The sequence below is a fragment of the Puntigrus tetrazona genome, chromosome 1 (assembly GCF_018831695.1).
Source record: "Puntigrus tetrazona isolate hp1 chromosome 1, ASM1883169v1, whole genome shotgun sequence".
NCBI lineage: Eukaryota > Metazoa > Chordata > Actinopteri > Cypriniformes > Cyprinidae > Puntigrus > Puntigrus tetrazona.
In genome coordinates this window covers 17,986,700-18,007,540 of record NC_056699.1, presented here as the reverse complement: position 1 = coordinate 18,007,540, position 20,841 = coordinate 17,986,700, and the positions used below count along the sequence as shown (strand labels likewise).

The 20,841-nt window shown below is 39.8% G+C and overlaps 1 protein-coding gene across 1 annotated transcript; it reads right to left on the bottom strand.

The window, feature by feature from the left end:
• Positions 1 to 16,216: 16,216 nt before the first annotated feature.
• Positions 16,217 to 20,002, bottom strand: pou4f2 (POU class 4 homeobox 2). Its single transcript, XM_043243643.1, has 2 exons — positions 17,849 to 20,002; positions 16,217 to 17,545 (listed from the first exon to the last, which is right to left on the bottom strand). Exons 1-2 carry the CDS (start codon positions 18,068 to 18,070, stop codon positions 16,607 to 16,609), a joined length of 1,161 nt encoding a protein of 386 aa, XP_043099578.1. The 5' UTR covers positions 18,071 to 20,002; the 3' UTR covers positions 16,217 to 16,606.
• Positions 20,003 to 20,841: the final 839 nt, after the last annotated feature.

Genomic DNA, 20,841 nt, shown 5'->3' with positions numbered 1-20,841 from the left:
TTTTATTTTAGTCCATTAAGCAGACAGAGCCCACCCCTCTCTTACGCTTTTGCACATGACACCTCCCAATCAATACGCTCCTGCCGGTACCTCTTCGAGATCTCTGAAGACCAGATTGCTGCCAGAGGAAGCGCTAATTGAAAGTTTAAAGCAATAGACGTGAATAAGAAGGTTCAGATCATTGGGTCTGCAATCTGTGGACATGTGGGTCTTTCCAGTTTAACAATGCCTATTTTAGAATACCTTAAACCTTATAAGAATTGTATACATTTGTTTATTTGATCACAACGCCACAATTAACTGAAAGGTGGTGGAGTAAATTTTTAATAATTCTGGTGGAATTCTGATATTTTGGTTAAGTGGATGTTGCCATTATTCTAACATGGTTTTTAATAAATATTTAACATTTTAGTAATATTACATTTTTCACCAATTGAAGTGTTTCATCGAAACATTTATTTTTATTTATTTATTATTTTTCAAATGTCATAATTGTGATTATTTTATGTGTGCGTGCTTCTTCCTAACCATCTTAGTATTTTTAATGTGCTGTTTAAATCAAGTCCCTTGGTGACATCATCCTCCAGAAGTGATGTCATTTTGATGGTGGTGGGAAAACAGACACACTATATTAGTATTAGTATGTTTTGTATGTGTGCATTAAGTGATGTTTTGTGATATTAATCGGTGAAAAACTTTCTGTTCAGTTTTGTTATTCCAGAAAAAAAAATGCAAAATATGCTTGAAAAAATAAAAAATCTAATAAATCAACACTAATCTAAACTATGTGAACCCTCCAACCATCACTAACTAGCTTTGGGTCTTGGATATTGTTAATAGCCCTTTTAAATTTCTGACTGTTGTGTAAATAATTAAGTTAAAGTGAGTAAAGTAAAAATATTCGTTTTATATATATATATATATATATATATATATATATATATATATATATATATATATATATATATATTATTTTATTTTATTTATTTATTTATTTTTCAATTTACGGAATGAATGATGCCTACCAGATTAATTCTAATATGATACATACAAAATGGATGGTTTGCTAAAATCCTGTTTTTATAAAGCAAATTCCACTGTTATGATATTTGATATTTATTGGAACATTTAGATAAAAACAATGCCTCAAAAAGAGTCTAATTCTTTGAGATCCCGTCATCTGAATGCAGTTTTCCGGCACATAAAATGGGAAGGCAATCAATGTAATCAATGACTAAGTGTCTCAAGGTCGTTTTAATGCACATAATTTTGTTTCAAAACCAGCCGTCATTACTGAGTAATCTCCACGCACACCCTGTTGGTTGGCGGTGGCTCTAAGCCCAGAGAGAGTGCTGGCTGGCAGATGGCCCACTCCTGAGACTGTCTGTGGGGGCTGACTCAGTGGAGCTGCCCTGCCCCCTCCAGCAGTACCACTTCAAGGGTCAGTGCTTTGCTGGCGAGTTAACACGCCACCTCATCTGACATTTATGTGCCCTGTCCTGTTCTCCTTTTCCTTTCCACCTCTCTTCTCTCTGACTTTCTTGTCGACGCTGAAGAAATTTGGTGAAGAAACCATTTTCATTAACAATTAACTACAAAGAAACAGCGATTTCCCACAAAACATTGAATTAAGCGTCAAAATTCGAAGTCTGAAAGGCAAGTATTTTATTTATAACTTCAAAAAAATGCATTTTTATACAGTGCACGTAGTTTGATTTACTCATGCATTTCTCTTTGCAGTGTTCAAGGGTTCATCATTCGACCATACGATGCCGATATACCTCCTAATTCTGCTTAATTGAATTAAACAGCCCTGTCCTTGTATTTCAATGCAAATACCATATCATCTGCGCTAAGTGACCACAGCAGCTGCAAGCCCGCTAATTAGAGGAGCTGCTAAGCAAATGTGCTAAGGCAAATATTTAGCTAATTATCCATTTTTAATGCCGTTTTCCAACACCGGGCCCTCTCCGAAGGTCCAGCAGATGCTATTAAATTTCACCCCATAGATACACAGTTATGACATGTAATAACTACATGAATATAAAAGAGATTAATAATTTAGAAGGAGCTAACAAATTAGGGCCATCATTAAAAAGGAGGAAAGAGACAGAAGGAAAAAAAGGATCAGCCTCACACCATTTGCATTAAACTCCAAATCCAAGGTAATACTGGCCTCACTCTCTCCGTCTCTTCCCCACGATAAAGAATTACTGCATTAATTCTGCAAAGTGAACTTATTGCGCCTATTCGTTTCAGGGTTCCCTGGAGCATTCAAAGACTACACAATGATAACTGCATTTCAGGGGACAATAACTCTCAGATATCCGTTCCCTCATCAGACTCGTTCTTACTTTGACCGAAGACGAATCGTGGATATTATTCAGCGGTTTTCTCCATTTGAGCCCAGGCATTTCCTCCTGAGGGAATAAAGGACACTTATCTCCCATTGTTCCCACGTTTAAACACACTGACCTCTCCCGGCTTGAATCCAGTTCGCGTTTGATCCTGAGATAACTTCTTTATTGTCCTCGGGTTTTAACCAGCTATCCGCTTGCATTGGTTGTGAGGATTCTGAGCGTTTGTGGTGCGCCGAAGGCCATTTACATAATGGCATATCTCAGTTTCATAAAATGTATGTGTTTATCTTAATGCTCCGTCGAGTTAACAGAGTCAGAGAAAAGCATCTTATGAACCTTTAAATGCAGACATGAAGGTGAATGCAATTCCCCTTGTGTAAACATCGCCCACGATGATTTGAAAGAACAGAGGTGTCTTGTGAAAAACATTCTGTTAACAGCGCGCGTCGCTGGAGGCACTGTCTCAAAATTGTGATATTGTGAGATTTCTTCCCCCACATGGTTTAGAATTTCAATTTGAATTATGATGAAAAGGATCAGTCAAGGTGTATGTGTGCAGTCGTTGTTTAACCCCAGGTTTCCTCGACTAACACTTTCTTTTGAGAGCTGCCAGGTGACTTGACACAGTGCTTTATACTACACGAAAGCCTTTTGGGAGGAAACCTGTGCCAGGATGAAAAAAAAAAAAAAAAAAATGTTTTCCCCAAGGATATGCATGCAAGTGGGTGGAAAACATCAAGAGGCCAACTTTGAACAGTCAGATCCCGGGCCTTTGTGGATCTGATGTCAAATGGCATTGTGGATTTGATGTCAGAAGGCTTGGCTGGTGTAGCTGAGTTTTACTGTATACAGATCATTTGTACTTCATGCGTTTTTAAAGCTTCGACTTTAATGAAGCATCTAAAAGGGCTTTGTTGCCACACGTTAACTTTAAATATTTTGGGTTTAATAAGAAAAAGAAAGTTAAGCCAGCCTGATCTCGTAAGAAAAGATAAGTACTTCATAAGGTGTCGATTTGTATAGATTTTAATCAATTTATTTCTTTATTTGAGAAAATTCCTGAAGGTCCAGTACCAATCAGATCATGCTTTATATACGTTACATAGAATTTTGCCAAAATATAAAATAGTTTTAAATTGCCATGGCAATGTGTTGGTTAACCAACATCATTTGTTGAGTGCCACAATCAAACAATCAATCAATCAATCAATCAATCAATCAATCAATCAATCCATTAAAAATGTTGACTTGTTTACTTTAAGGAAAAACAAGGTTACAATAAAATCCTTACAATGCTAAATTACGCCACTTATTACAATATTTAATTTAAAAAGTATTTCAATGTTAAGCTTATTAATTGGCTTAATTTAATATTTTTTTCTGTTTAAACTGATGTATTATTTTATCTGCAAAGTTTTTTTTTGTCCACACTTTCAAAAAGTTGTTTATGGATGAGCACTACTGATTTTGTTCTCATTTCTGTTAGATCCATTATTTTATAAGAGAAAGGAACAAGTGGAAAATAATTTTGTGAAAATCAACATTACATAATATTTTGAAGGATATAATGTGAAGGACTGCCTATTAAATTGGCACTTACACGTGCGCACGTGTATGTGCGCAGGCTTTTAGGAAACAAATGTGTATATGATATAGGTATTACAATGTGAACATGGTAAAACAAATGGTATACCCAAAAAATTGCTAAAGGTTTTGTGTGATGGGAAGGTTTAAGGTAGGGTAAAGATACAGTTTGTGCAATATAAAACCCATTATGCCTATAGAGCTTCTAAACCGTGCATACCAACGTATGTGAATGCTTTAGAATTATAACATATCGTATGTAATATTATTATAATAGAATTTCCCTTACAAGGGAAATGAATGATTAAATGATGCTTAATGATCGGCAGATTTAAGGATAGGGTTTGGGTGTGGGGCGATAAAAAAAAATATTGTTAGGTCAGTATAAAAACAATATAAGTCAGGCTATTTCCTAATGTCATCTCACATTCGTCCCTGTTGAAAGTATAGTGAATCTTGGGATCATCAAGCAGAGAATGTTTGAGCATGTATTTCTACCGATTTAGCATTAGCTCACCAAAACAACAAAAGGACGTTTCTCTCATTTCTTTTTTTTGACTGTTTGTAAATGTAACACCATTTGGAACCCATGGCTTTTGTGCTTACTTGGTTGAATTAAATATGGGCTTCCCAAACTTTTTCTGCCAGACAAACCTCTTGATCAAAAATATTTGAGGTGCCTTTTTTAATATTTCAGTAGCATAACAACACACTTGCGTGCTAAAGAATCTCTGAAGGAAACAGTGCACAATTTTGTCAGCAGTGTGTTGGGTTTTGCAACCTTTTACTGATATAAGTAGATTTTATCAATGAAAATTAAATGATAATAATGAATAAAATAAAAAAGTACCATTTTCAAATCCCATATATAGGTATTAAAATACACCCATAAGGGAAGTACTAATGAGACAAAACACACACACACACACAAGGTCGACTCCGTAAGAGTCAAAAATTTCATTGCTGTGGGGCATGAAAGACAGAACTTTTTGTTTTAGTAGACTGCCCATCAAATAAGCATAATTACCATCAGAATTCACATGGCGTTCATAGACTCCTGAAGGCAATCGGCTACACTCGAATTAGCAACTACGATAAATCACCATTAATTAGCTAATAAAAGCCAGCAGGTGGTTGGGAGCCCACAGCCATTCCCTGGTTGTTTGAATTATGTATATTACATTGTTGCGGCAGTGAAGTAAATGAGAGAGCGAGAATAACAGACAGGAGCCTTTGAGAGCCTTGCGAAAGAAAAGGGGATATTACCTGATTCGAATATCCCACAATTCCCAGAATTCCACCCAGAGGACTACAAGTCCCTTTGACCCCTGCTCAAATAATGGAGCCAGATGGGTTTTTAGGCACTAAGCGTGTTTGAGCTGTCATTATGGGCATTGACTCTCAAGCCAAAAATCATTGTAAACCTTATAGGCATATTCAACTAGTTCTCTGCTTTCATAATCCTTCACCTGTGAAGTGGGCTCCATTTAATGGTTTTATGGTTATTAGTGAGCCTAGTGGTGGCCAGACAGCTTTGGCTAATGTGATTGCCGACATAATGAGGCTGATGGAGTTTTCCTGAACAAAATATTATGAAAAGATTGATTTATTGTTTCATATTTAAAGTTTTGAACAGATTCCCTTATTTTATAAATTAAGAATTAAGACGAGCGTATGAATAGATTAGGCAGTTTGGGAATTATTTTACAGAAAAATGCAGATAATCACAGCCATGACCATATTGGGAGTGATCTCTGAGCAACTAGATTAACTGATGGAGAAAACAACGAAACGATTCAAGGTTTAAATTCTGAATGAATCAGCTGAGTGAATAATTCAATGGCTCAAAGTAAGTCTCTTGTTTTGTTCCAACGTTTTTGAAAGAATAAGTTGATTAAGTGATTTAACGGCGTACTCGTTACTTGTTTCCATCTACTGGCGTGTCCTTGTGAAGTCAAAAGTGAAATAACACCTTCACTTACAAAATGTGTGTTGAGCTCAACAGAGGTTTTTTTCAAACACAAGATTTTGAGAATCAGATCGAAGGGTTTTTTTTGGTTTTTTTAAACGTTACCATTATTGTTTCTACAAAAACACATTTGTGAAAACGAAGTCAGTGGTGTGCATGTGCTTTTCTTCACAAAGCGACACTGACAACCTGGCGTGCGTAACATAATAAAAACCAGTTAATTGCGGCATTACTGTTGGATCCATTATAGTCGGCACAGCGTAGTTTTTCAGTATCGAACTTTCTGAAAACCTTGAATTGTGTCTTTTTTGTAAATGAATCTGAAGTAAAATGAAATAAACAAAGGTCTTACTGATGTGGTCATTATCAGAAGGAAGGCAATGCTAAGAACTTGGCACTACACAGCGTCTTGTTGTATTCAGAGTGATCTTTATTGTTTGGTTTCCGCGTAGACCCGCGTTCTCCTCTCGGTGTTTCCAGTGCGTGTGCAAATCGGTGGGCGGGGCTAAACAGGCAGCGATGTAGAAGCACGCGTCGATCTTATTCTGTGGAGGCGGTGCTTATCCACACTATTACATCATAGAGCGTTACATCCCACAAGTGTAAGACCGGCTTCAATATAAGCCGTTCTTAGGCTAACGAGAACATTTTGAGTTCTGAAACTTGTTTTTATAGTAAAGTGACCTCTTGTCAAAAGCTCAGGGGAATTTTGATACCTCAGTTCATGACCCCTTTAAATACATCACCCGCGTCTCAAAATTAAAAAAAAACTAGAATCAAGTCCCATGCTATATTTTTCTTTTTCGATAATCCATACTCTTCATTACACGTCGCAATACAGAACAAAATAATCTGGCGCTTTTTATTCATTTTATTTGTCTTTGTTTTGTTTTATACCTATTAACAAAGATGAATTAATAGGTATATTTATGTTATATGCTATAACACTTGTATTGCTTGGTTACTCTATGCATTAACTAACGCTAACTAGAATATTGTAAAACGTTACCAGCCATTCTTTAATACATCAGTTCTCTGATAGCTTAATAAGCTAGTTGACACTTGATTAGCAGTAACAAACATACCTAACGTCAGTAATTTAATGCAAATACTAAAGTGGCTAACGGAACAGATGAACTGATACAGCAGTACGTCTTGGCCCCATGGGCTATAGTCTCCTCTCCCAGCGGACGCTTCTGTTTAAGTAATAGAGAGAGCAGAGCTTACCTCTCCTTGGGTTGCTCATTGTATCATCCTGCCAATTCATAATTAATGATTGCTGTTTTTTTCCGCCCTGAAATTAAGTACTGTTTATTGTGAGAAGCAATAACAATGGGGTGCTTAACTGTGTTCATAAAAACATAATTTATTGTATTTTTGGATGATCGGATTGCTCAAGTATTCGTTACGTATCCCTTGGCAGGGGCTTTACATTCAAAGGGACTCTCTGGAGCACGTTGTCGTCTCTTTCAAAGGCACGACGGTACGTTTTCAATTACGACTCAATCCTCCAGTGTTTGTGTTGCCAGCTTAGACTTGTTGACTGCTAAGCTCCCAACATTTCCCTGTAAGCCGCGTCGGGTTTTTTCCCGTAAATGTATTTTACAGCGCCAAAGACAACAAAGTTCATATATCCTCATATTGACATTAAAAATGCAGTAGATGTTCTCATTTCAACTTACTTCTCAGCGTAATTCATTAATTGCATGTGAGGCAATGAGAAAGAATTGTAAACGAGCGCGTCTCTGAGATAGCTGCCTACATGCCATTTTCTTGCCATAACAACTTTTTCTTTCTTCATTTCTCTTCCTCGGAAAATGGGTCCTTTTCTTGGGGACTCGTGTCCTCAGGCACTTGCTTGGCACAGGGTAAAAGAAGTGGCGACATACGTTCATGTAAGTGGGCCATAGTAGCAGATGGGACACTGATTGCTCTGTTGTTTACAGCTGTTTGTGTCCCTTCATGTGACTCGAACTCGCAGCAAAACAAGGCAATGTTGCACCCGAGTGCAAAAATTATTTGTGGCCCCCATTATGAAGTGGGCCAAGCGCTCCAAACTGTAATGGTCCTTTGGCAAAATGATCTTTTTTTTCATTTGAAGATTGTTAGTGTGGTATTGCGGCAGATAAAATGACTAAATAATGACTCGAAAACGACACTTTAAATCTCCGTTTTTGCAGGAATCTTACATGACAGAATATACCAAATGTTTATGATTTATTTTCAAGGATTAACAATCTTCGTAACAATCGTCGGTTGCTCCAAAACATGCCGCGATACCACAAAACTCTCCCTGCTACAACTCGGCAGCACAAGGATTGGTAGCCCGCAGCCATCAGTTGATGTATTTCGAACAGTAATCAGCCTTTTATAAAGATACTTTGGAGACCGTTACTGCTACAAGGATGTAATTCACTATAAAACACTCAGGGGTTTTTTCTGTTTTTTGATGTGCTAAAAAAATTAATTTTAAATGCATTAGACGATATGTTGCAATGAATAACGTTAGTTAAGTTTACATTTAATTGTAGTATATATTTCAAGCAGTGCTTTGTCGGTAATTTAGGAACGATTAAGCTATCCTCGGATCTAATTTATTTGGTTAACAATTGTAACATGTCTCATCAGCGCATACCTTGATTTAACTGTAACTGTCAAAAATGTATGATAGTGAAGAAATAGCGAACGAATAGATAACTGCAGTTGAATCTGGGCAGATGTAGGCAGATCCTTGTTGTGTTTAGTGTTAGGCTGCATTGTGGTGCAAGTAAACAAACTCCATTCTGGCACAGTGATCAGCTGCCTCAAGTATTGAGATTAGTTTACTTTTAATTGCATTCCAGGCTTTTTGTTCCCCAACACCTGTCAACGGCATTGAGCGCTTGCAGCTCGTTGCTAAAAGTTTTTTTTAAAGATTCTTTATACATAATAACAGTTAGTAAAATCCGTATCATCTTAAAGAACCCTTTTAAGCTCAAATAGTTCTTTGTGTAGAGTTAGGTTGTTTTTTTCTCTTTCTTAAAAAACGTCTTTCAAAGTCATCCAACAGGTACATGATATCCATCTTAAACTTTTTGCAAATTAAGTTTCGAATTATAAATGGCTATTTTCTACGTTCGGTTATTTTTGTTAGAACAAGCGTGAACAGCTCTGTTCAGTTAAACATGCTTCTCTTCTCCAAGAAGCAAGCAACAAACAAAATTCATTTCTGATCCATACTGTATCCGTATTGAGTTTTTTGTTTTGTTTATTTGTATTTTTTTTGCTTAATTATGCCCAGTCACATTAAAATTTAATTACTACTATTTAATGGAAAACTGCCCATTCATAATGCCTGCTGTTTTGTTTGTGTAGCTGTTGTAAAACCCGTAATAAAGACTACAAAGTATTATGAGACCAGATAAATAGAGGGCTAAAAGCATCTTATTAATAAATAAAATTAGTGAAAAAAAAATTTAATAGTTTCTAACACCATTAAGTTTCTATATAGTGTGTACGTTCAAAGCAAAATAAATAAATAAAAATCTATTATTTTTATACTTTGAAAACCTTTTGTGCTTATATAGTTATGCTTTCAGACCCATTATAAAGAGGTTTCTGTTCTGCTGCTGTTACAAGCTGAAGAATCCTAATTTGATACTCTTCAGAATTATTAAAGTGTAGTACTGCCTTGCTGCTTTAAAATAAGTATTTTTATTATTATTATTATTATTTTTATTACACACCTCTTTTAAGTGAGGCGCTTCCAGTTTCCACAAAGAGCTGCAGTGTTGTACCTTAGGCTACAGTTAGTGAATGGTGGCATGTTTTCCTTCCGTATTCTGTAGTCAGCATTTCCAGCATCTGTGATTAGTGATGTGAGCAGTGAAAGAAAACAAGGGGAGAGGCGGCTGGGGTGCAATAAAGCCCAGCTAATGGGTAGCCAGGTAAACCTCTACTGAACATCTCATTAGTGAAGAGGGGGAACAGACAGAAAAGTGAAAGCTCTTTAAACAGGGCAGCTCTCTCTCTCTCTCTCTCTCTCTCTTTCTTCTCTCTATCTCTGTGTCGGTTTCACTGGCCCAGATCTCTGCACTCCTAGCTTGAATAAAACACACCCCCAGTGTCTAAAACAATTACATCACTTGAGGGTGTGACATTACAATGGGACTCTATAATAATGTGAAGGAATTAAAGCCGGCTAAATATAACCCAATAAAGGAATCCAACAACTTGTGGTGTTTTATATAAATGGCAGACATAAATGTGCATATATAGAATTACAATATAAAACAGGAACAGGTCGCAACGTATTTATTTATTGATTATTGATTATTTCAAAAGAGAGGTAAAAAAGGTGTTTGGTGTAGAGAGCAAAAATTAATTACTTTTTATTTTTTATGCATTTCCTGAAATGATTACGTTTTAAAAAATAGTTTTAGATAAAAAAAAGCAAAATATTCGCTTTCTGCGAGACAAAACGTTATTACAGCCATTAGAACGGTTCCGAATAAAGACGCAAAATAACGGGATGAACGTATTAAGAGAGGCCACACGCGTGATGTTTTCACGGGTGCTTATATGAGCTTTCGTCGCGCGCGTTACATGCATGCATAATGCAATATAGTCAGAAACGCTTTAAAGACGTTTGGGGTTTTTGTGCGCGCTCCGTCGGAGTCATTTAGCGCGTTCCGCCCGCGGTCTGTCGCTGTAGCCCCGGGCCTCTGGCGCTCGGCCGGGCCGTCGTGTCATCACACCAACTGGGTTTTTGATGAGAACCTGACCCCAGCGCCTCATCCCTCACCGCCGTCTCATTGCTTTTATTTACATCTGTCTTTAGCATTCTAATTACGCGCTTTATTGCTTTAGCCCGGAGGAGTTCGCGGAAGCAACGACGGGACGCTCGAGTTTTTAACTAATAATAAGGACCCGTTAAATCCCACCCACGGGCAGACAGCAGCCTAATTATGGACGACAGATCGCGATAAGGAACACATTACCTATTGACAACGCGCGAATTATACAGTGACTTTTTAGGAGGTCGACTGTTTCTGGGAGAGACCGTAGAAGAGGTGCACCACGTGGCGCCTTATCTGCTTTAAACCGTTTTAGTTACAGCTTATAGGTGCGAGAAATAAAAGACAGCGCTGTATACAATGCGAAATGTTTTCTGTCGCGTTGGAACGATTTGTAACGCGTTTAAAGGGTGATTTTCTTAATTACTTACGAATGCAATTTATGATTTAGATCCAAAGGCATTTTTTTGCAAACGTCCAAGTCGGTTATAGAGCGTGTTAGAACTTAATTCACCTGCCAGAGCCCAATTACCCGACACGATTTCGCGACATCCTCGTAATTTTACTTAACAGTGCGAAAAATAAGACGTTATTTCCCGCTGAACACCCGTCTTGTCGACCTCGGGCCGTGCACAGACGTAACTTTCAGGCTGAAAACAATGCCGTATCCCGCGTAATGCTCGGGAAACCGTGCGTCATTCGGCTCTGGGAGGAAGAGAAAACTTTTAAACGGTCCTTTACGCTTTGCGGAATTTTATAAAATAGCATCAATACCAGGGCGCAGAGTCTTTTAATGAGCTCTCAACTTTAAAGACTTGAAGGATATTAACAAGCTGCTTGACAAATGGTGCTTAGAAGCACATTAAAGACGCGGCTAATGGGGCGCATAATGACGGCTAATTTTCGATCAGATATAAATTAGAGCCCCCAACAGTTATTTGCCTTAAGGACTTTATGTAAATGATTCTGTTCTGTATAAACTGAGGACAGAGGGGAGAGAGAGAGAGAGAGAGAGAGAGAGAGAGAGAGAGAGGCAGTCCTTGCGGGTATGATGAATAGATCTGCAGCGGAGCACGGCTGTCAAACCTCAATGAACACACACATCCAGCAGACAGCTCTACCACCTTCTCATTATTGCCGAACGCGCGATCTAACTGCGACTTGCTCATTTGGAACGGCGCAACAGCGTCTGAGAATAAGAGAACGCAACGCGCTGTGCGTTAAAGCCTAAATGAATTTCGCGGCGAGCGGGAAGAAAACCAGAACCGGGCGAGAAACACACAGGCTCATCCTAGACTCTTTAATATTTAATCACCATAGGCCTCTTTTGAAGGCACAAATTTCAACAGTATGCCACAGTCCACGGGGCGTACTTACAGCGTGAGGATGGTATGCCGGTTTTGCCTTAAATAAGAACGGCGTTCAATCATCGCGTGGCGTTTGTTCATTGGGCGCTTTGGAAAATCGTATTTGTTCACCTGACGCACTGAAAACCGAAGGAAATTATTGTTAATATATATATATATATATATATATATATATATATATATATATATATATATATATATATATATATATATATATATATATGAATATTTGTACAAACCTAAGCCAAAATCCGGCAATTGAGCTGCCTGATGCATCGCGTCATATTCATGGTTTTATGAATATAAAGCCTCAGCCTAACGATGTGTCTATTGATATATGTTATAGTTCGTTACACGCTGAAATGTGTCCATATATATATATATATATATATATATATATATATATATATATATATATATATATATATATATATATATATACATATATTACAACACTTTGTTACAAGCTTGTGTGTTTAAATATTTATCTGGGGAACCTTTAAATTCTTTAGCTTAAGTTCAAGAGAAATTCTCCGCGTATAGTGAACAATACAAAATGCGTGACTGTCAACCTAAGATTAAAATAAGACTGAACTTGCAGACGTCTGCCAGTCTATTCAAAAAATGTCGTTTGGTTGTTTTCAGTATGTAACAGATATAATAATAATTATGACAACAGGTAGGCTAAACGTTGAGAGACGAGACAGACCTGTACTAAACCTGAATCTATTAATAACTTTTTTAGAAGTAGACTGGCATTTGCTTCTAAGTGGTTTTATCCGCTATGGCGTTTTAGCATGACACTAATATTATTTATCAATGCAAATCAAGCTCTGAGGTCTGTGTTAGGGTTTTATCATTCTAGATCTCGCTTATTATCATCACGGTTATTGATTCTTTTTTTTTCGTTTAATCAGGTGTGTGTGACACCATAACCTTTGGCCAGTGCTGTTTTACACGAGAAGAGAGAGAGAAAAGTTCAAGGCGTTGCGAACTTGCGTGTTCCTTCACGTATCAACGATTTGTTTTGATCGAGATGTTTTATGGTTATCACACGTCTGTGAAACCACTACTTAATTTAGCATGACGTTCCTTACATCGTCCACCGCCGTAGCGTATTTATTTCATATTTCATTTCATTATTATTAAGCTAGCATCGCGCTGTTATTATTTTACCGATGATGTCGCACCAATGATGCAACAAAAACCATCTAAATACGATGGATATCAGAGATGCAATAAATGTTGAAGTACTAAATAAGGGGCTCCGACACGTCAGAGGCCTGTGGTTTGTCTTAACGCGCTTTGATGGCAGACACTTGGGGTAAATGTACAGTTAAAATATTCTATTCGTAAGTCCCCAGGCGGAGCACCGACAGTCCCCGGCTTCATTAAAATTTCATCACTATCCCTATGAAAGGGGGGAAATGTTCAGGGGAAAGAGAAAGAAAACAGAAGACCTAATTATAACAAAGGAAAACAGCGCTGCCCTTTCGTTTCCGAGCGTGACCACCGTGCTTTTTAAAGCATGAGAATCACATGCACGAGATACCACTAACAGGTCAGTGCCCTCTCTCGGATCAGACTATTAAAGGAAGGCGGAATAAAACCACGCGTTCGCTTTTTGGGGGGAAATATTGGAAGTTAAGCGCGCGTTAGTATATGCGTCGCGTGCTCCTTCATTTTAGTCTTCCTCGTGAATGATTTGTATTTCTAAAAAAAAAAAAAAAACGAACATAAAAATCGATCATTTTCGCACCTATGTGAAAGTTAAGTATAGGAGGTATCTGGCTCGGGATAGGCCGTTTCGTCCATGATTCATTCCCATGCCCTACGAGCCTCTCCGCGTCCGGCCTCAGACTGTAATTAACAGCTCCGGTTAATGATCGCTTACTTACTGCTAGCAATGATCTGATTTTCATAATTCCGTGTGTAATTTAATAATTCGTTCGCGTTAAGCGATCTGCTCGTTCGGGAGGACCGATTTCCTCCTTCGAAGCAGGCCGGAATTGATGAGAACTTTATTCAGCCAGCGAGCTTCTTAAGATCAGCCACCGCGCCAACTAATAAACTGATTGCTGGTCGTCGTGAGGTTTCCCGCTTTCTGTAAATGACTGCGGGTCCGGCGGAAGCGTCGAGCCTCTGGCATCAAAACCACGCGCCGGACGGGTACAAATAATAATAAAAACGTCAAATAAATACTTTTCACCGGTCGCTAAAGGAATTGCGTAATGTGTTTCGAAAACGTGATTAAAATCAGAATGATAACATGCGCCATTTTTTCCCGAAAATATTCATATTGCGTTCTTGTTTTTTTTTTCTCGAAAGAACAAAACGAAATGCAAACTGCATTCATCATCTGTTAAATCCCTTTGAAAATCGGCAGGAAACATCAATGGCAAAAACCTCCTCTATTCAGGCGGCTGTCCGTGGTGCTGAAAGCAATTGGTACGCCTAGAATGCCATGACACGCGCCGCTACTGAGATGACACTCCCGTCTCTCTCTCTCTCTCTCTCTCTCTCTCTCTCTCTCTCTCTCTCTCTCTCTCCCTCTCTTTTTTTTATACGGCCTAACAGTGAACTGAGTCAGTCTTCAAAGGGCTGCCTATGTCGGCAGAAGAACGAGAACCATCGACTGTGGATTTAAATGGAGCCCGGCACGTTGGCAGGCGAGGTGTTTTTCTGGCGGCCTGACATCTGGCAGCGCTGTGCTCGAGGGACCTCCCCAGATCTCTATAGACTTCATGATTAGACTCTAATAGAATATTAGCATTTGCTCTCAGGTAGGCTTCTAGGGGCTGCGAACGCTAGCAGCAGCAGCAAGCCGTTCGCGGGAACACCAAGCGTAGCTCTGCAGCTCGGGGAAGATGTCAGGACGTCTCTTTCAGGCGAACAGCGAGACGCTAATCTAACCCGAGCGCCCGTTTGTATCTCGCGAGAGAAATGAGAAAAATTGCAAATTGGTGTTAAAGGCACGCGCGATCCAAACAATGAGCAATATGAGATGGAGGGAAACGTTAACATACACGTGCACAGTCCATGAAAACGTTTGAAAACCCGGTTCAGGCCTTGGAATATAAATGAACCCATTGAGAACGTTGGATAAAATGTTAAAATTTTGTTCTTTAATGAAACACATAGTTCAATTCAATTATCAAATAGTAACTTAAATATACATTGATGTAATAAATTAATGAACTGATCCGACAATTAAACCTAAAGCAACAGACATTACAGTTACCGCAGCTAAAACAGCAATACAGCAAATACCTGTACGGATATTTTATGTGTATGTCCAAATGAGATATTTACATTTTACGTGAATGCTTCCATGAAACTCATCTTTTTCATTAAGAAAACATTACTAAACATGGTGAATTCAACAAGCAAACGACTCCATAATTATACGCGTATATTTATACAAATAAATAAGCAGATAACATACATGAAAATAATTTCAAAGAAAATGTTCTCATATATCTCTCGATTGTGCCTTTTCGAAACGTCAGAAAGAAACGAAAGAAAAACATCTAAACAGAAGTGGCCTGTTTCGAGCACTTTTCCCCGTTCGCAGAGGGCCACGTTTCCCCTTGTTGTCTCAATATGATTTTCTCAAGCAAAAACGTGGAGGGAATCCCAATAAATATGTAATGAAGTAAACATTACCTCACATGATAAATAGTTCATAAGAAACACAGCCACGTTAGAGCGCAGGCGTATTGCAACAGATATTTGGCTGAACAAATCCCATCACCAAAAACAATCGAAGCTCTCCTCCTGTTCAGTGTGCATCCAATGTGTTCTGTTTGAGTCAATTACAGCAAATATGCCTTCACTAGAAAAAAAGACGGATATTCTTACCCTAACTGTAGACTAGGGCCATCGTTATTAAAATCACAGAAGTGGAATTAAGAAGACGACGGCTAAAATTATGCATGTAACAGCTAAATCAATAATTTACAAGGAGCTGTTGGTAATTATCTAATAATGTTGTAAAATCGTTCGTGGACTTAATTGGCGATGTCCTCTTCTTCTTTTTTATCTAATGAACCCCTGAATCGACACCAGATTGAAGCGTGACATGCTGAGAAAGAAATATTAAAAACAAAACAAAAAAACACTGACGAGACACTGTCACCCTTTTGACCCGAAGCACCCCACCCCAATCAGTTTATAGTAATTACTGGTGTTGTGTGGAGCTCGATACAGAACACTTTCTAACGTACGCTATTCGGCTTCAGGCAGGCTGTCTGATTGAGGTTTAAAGAGTCTTGCTCCTCTGATATAGAAAGTGTGCTAGAATAAGTGAGGAAAAACGAATGGTCTTACTTGATCAGTCAAACGATCCTTTAAATGATTCCACATCCCCTTTGCGTAATACGTGACAGTGATTTGGTATTTTCAAATGTCTCTTTTTGAATGTCATGAAATTCTGGTTCAACGCACAAGTTATTGATGATTGAAAAAGGTGTGAAATAAGAAATATTTTACAAATCGTCTCTAAACAGTTTTAGGAGTCTCTCGACACGTCGCGCTGGTCTTCTGGTCGAGCTAGACGCAGGCCGAGTATTTCATGCGTTTTTGTTTCTGCCTCTGGTTGCAAAACCAAACCCGCACTACGTTCTTTTTGAGGTCCAGCTTCTCTGCGATCGCTGCGATTTTCTCTGAGGACGGACGCGGCTGAATAGCAAAATAGGCTTCGAGGGACCTTTTCTCGGGGGCCGCGATGGAGGTCCGCTTCCTCTTCTTCTCGGCCCCGTTGAAGAGCTCGGGCTTGTTGAGTTTCTCCCGGTGCGACTTTTCTGCCTCCTCCAGCCAGGCTTGCAGGATGGGCTTGAGGGCGATCATGTTGTTGTGGGACAACGTGAGCGATTCAAACCGGCAGATGGTACTCTGGCTTAAAGAGCCTACGCCGGGAATCTTCAGGTTGGCCAGCGCTGACCCTACATCCGCTTGGGTCACGCCGAGTTTGATCCGACGCTGTTTAAAGCGCTCAGCGAATGCCTCCAAGTCCCTGGGATCTGCATCCACGTCGCTCATGCAGCCCATGTGGGATGGCAGCCCATGGGCGTGAGCCATGTTGATGGCAGCTTGGTGCATGTGGTTCATGCCTGCCATGTGAGCGGGGTGCGCAGGCGTGGAGACCACCGAGCCGTCTGGCCCGGCCATGGCTCCGGCGAGCGCCAGTCCTGGGGTGATGTGGTCCAGCAGGTCGCCCTCCAGTGCCTGGTGCGGCTGGTGGTGGTGGTGATGGTGGTGGTGGTGGTGATGGCTCGCCAGCGCTGACGGGTGCGAGATGGGCACGGACGACGACGAGGAGGACGACGAGGTGCACGGCAGCGTGTTCATGGTGTGGTAGGTTGCGTCCGGCTTGAAGGGACTGTGATGAGGAGGGTGATGATGGCTTTTGGTCTGCGAGACTATATCCACCGCCGCCAGAGCTTCCGCGCGGGCCAACAAACTCTCATCCAATCCGCCGAATATATTGCTCTGCAATTGCAAATAGAATGCACACATAACTGTCAGCAGGGAATACGCGCTCCACTCCGTGCTTTTAAAACATTTCCAGCATGTAAAAAAAAGAAATCCTAAAAAAGAACACACAAAACAAGACACATGCAACATCCCAGGTCATAAAAATTAATACGAAAGGCAAACCCGGCTGAATACATAAGTTGGGAGGGAAAAATGGAGGTGTTGGGTGATTTGCTGTGCAGACATGAAAAAAACATCAAGCAGAAAAAGTGGGCTGTCAAAATGTGCCTTTAAGCGGTGATTATGCAGAATACGTACCGGTGGGGTTGGGAGACATGCTCGGCGCATCGCCTCCGAGCCGCCGCCGCCGCTGCTGCTGATCGTGCTGCTGTGTCTGGACGTCGAGCAGGAGGACGAGGGCGCGTTGGAAGTCAAAGTGGAAGAGGAGGACGCGGAATGCAAACTGGAGTATTTGGGCTCGGCCAGACTGGTGTGAGGCATGGCGAACGCCTGCTTGCTGTTCAGAGACATCATCATCATATTTGCGACCGAGCCTCGGCGAGTTCCTTTTAATAAGTTAAGACTCCGCCTTCTTCTTCTTCTTCTTCGACTGGAGTTCAAGCCCAGTCGCTGCGCGGAAGTCTCAAGTCTCTGGCGTCGCAACGAACGTGAAGAGGAGGATGATGCGCCGAGTCTCTAGATGGCTCATCTAGTGGTCTGAGAGAACGATCTCCTGCTCGCTCCGTCGCGCTCCGTGGCTAGAGACGTGCCGCGAGCGCCAGTAAGCCATGCAACCTGTCGGTAAACTCCTCCAAAAGATCACGCCAACTCTTGCCAAAACGCTCCGCAGAAAAAATTTCCTCCGCCTTTGCAAAATACCGTTCGCTTGTCGCGGCGGAGGCTGATGTCTTTTGGTGAGTTTGTCTTTGCGCACGCTTTTTTAAAAACGAGCGTAAAAAGTTTCTTCTCTCTTCTCTCCGTGCCGGTTTCCAGAACGACGTCGCTCGAAACAATGCCGCTCGTTAACCTTTATCCCCGATTCTTGCTGAATTTGATTATGAGATAAAGGTGACAGTCGACTACATTCAATGCTGCGGGGACTCGATCTGTCTGTGCTCCAAGGCGAAGGGCAGGCTGCGTCTCTCTCTCTCTCGCTCACCCATTCTCTCACTCCCTCTCCTCTTACACGCTCTCTCGGCTGTACCTGAAAAACCTTTCATGATTTATTATTCTTCATTAGCCACAGCGCCGCTGGGGACTCTGCGCATGGGCAGTTGCAACGACTGCGGCTGGTATTGTGTGATACTTCAATAAAGTTATTGAGGAAACCACCGCGGTTAAAGGAATTGAATGAAAGCGCGATTGCGTTCTAAAGTTAAACATTTCGGTGTTTGGAAATGCATTTCTCCACGCGTTGTGCGTATACGTCGTGCATTTATTCTGTAACGTTTATGCAGCATGCCATAGCAAACTTTTACGACGATGCAAAAAAAAAAAATATGTATATGAAAGATAAGGTGCTGTGTAATTCGTGATCGGAAGCTTGGTCGGAGAAGTGCGGGTGTATATGAAGAAATCACCACGGACAGCTCCATCATCTGCTGTCCCTGTTGGGTGAAATAAATCAGAGCAAAACGCACGACTATCATTGCATTATAGCGAGGTAATTTGATATACCGACACGCATTAAACAAATTACGTCCAGCGAAATGTAGAAATATTGAATTTAAATTAAATTTATATTTGTTCGACAGTCATTCGGTAATTAACCTGCGTTGATTTTATTATTTAGGAAAAAAAAAACGACTTCGTTTTGGCGAATTTATTAGTTTATTGAAATAAATAGGAAAGCCACTTGAGTTATGAATTTGATGTCTCAACAGAAACAGCCTACACTGTGCGAAGTATTTCATTAATGACACGGAAAAGCGGATTTTTTACAACTCTTTAGGATTTAATTGCAAACCCAATACAATTATATACTCGTCGCAGCGGGCTATTATCATATCTTCGTTCTAATTAGACTACTTCATCAGTGATTTAATTAAAAACCTTTAATCATGTTCTAATTAACAAGGCTAGTCTAATTTGTTTAATCTATTCGAGTCCATTGGATGGGGTAATTGATGCATCATAGCGACCGACTAACCTCGCGCGTAAAAGTGCGCAGCTAACGCGAAACGCACATTTTTAACTCGAGCTAAAAATATTCGAATGCATTCAATTGATTCAAATCTTCCGAACAGTAATCGCAATTTACGGTTAGTTAATATCTGTCAAATATATGCCAAATGGCAAACGTCGAGATGATCGTTACGTAGCCAGTAACAAAACTAATATGCTTGTATATAGCTAATAAATACGCCAGTACGCACTTGTTCGTCTTAAACGATTGCTTGTCATCAAATTTATAATAATTAGGAAATTAAATTAGAGCAAGTGCTGCATCATGTCTCTATTGGAGAAAACAAAATAAAAATCACCCTGCACTTTGGCTATACAGCTAATATATATATATATATATATATATATATATATATATATATATATATATATATATATATATATATATATATATATATATATAATTTTTTTAAAAATAAATCGGACTTAAATCAGTCGAAAATGTAAATACATAAATAGAAAGAAAACAAATCTCCGTCTCGGATGTTTACAAACACCCAGTGTCGCGGATTTTTTATGTTCGCACGTCTCCGTGAAATCTCTCCCATGGCACTCACAGCCTTTCTGTCGACGGTGCAGAAGCCACAGAGGTACAGTACCTCTCCAAAGGGAGGGCCACCCCTGGCGCGCCTGCTCAGGAGACTTCAAGGCCCAATCACTGTCTCCTCGTATATACCCAAAGACTGATTTATGATGAAACTTTAACGAAATCATTTATATTTCACCACCCCTAAATCGGCAAATGAAATTTTCATTCACAATGAACCACCACAAAAGTATATCTAACGTCGAATAAATCAATCGGATTCCGCTCTGAGGCGATTGAGTTTGAGGAGTAGTTTTGGTTGGCTGTAGCGTAAAGAAACGTATTTATCAGGGCGGTTAAAGTGCTCAGCTTTAATATATCTGATCTGGGCTAAACGCATGATCAGTTAAAGCACCGGCGGCCACGGTGTCTTTGGCTCTTGCAGCGCGCCCTCTGCGCGCAATTCACGAGTAACGGGCGTTTTGAAATCGCGTTGCATTTCGGTTGCTGATCGTGAAAGTTTGGCCTTTTAACGCAAAAATGACACATCCATCTTTTTAAAGGATTTTAACCCCCTTCCTCTGTCTGCTTTTCTTCTCTC

What these genes read in the sequence shown, in the direction of transcription:
- pou4f2 (XM_043243643.1), bottom strand. Translation starts at nt 18,070, where the DNA reads ATGATGATGATGTCTCTGAACAGCAAGCAGGCGTTCGCCATGCCTCAC. An exon ending in CATGTCTCCCAACCCCACCG is followed by an intron (nt 17,546 to 17,848) that starts GTACGTATTCTG and finishes TTGCAATTGCAG; the next exon opens with AGCAATATATTCGGCGGATT.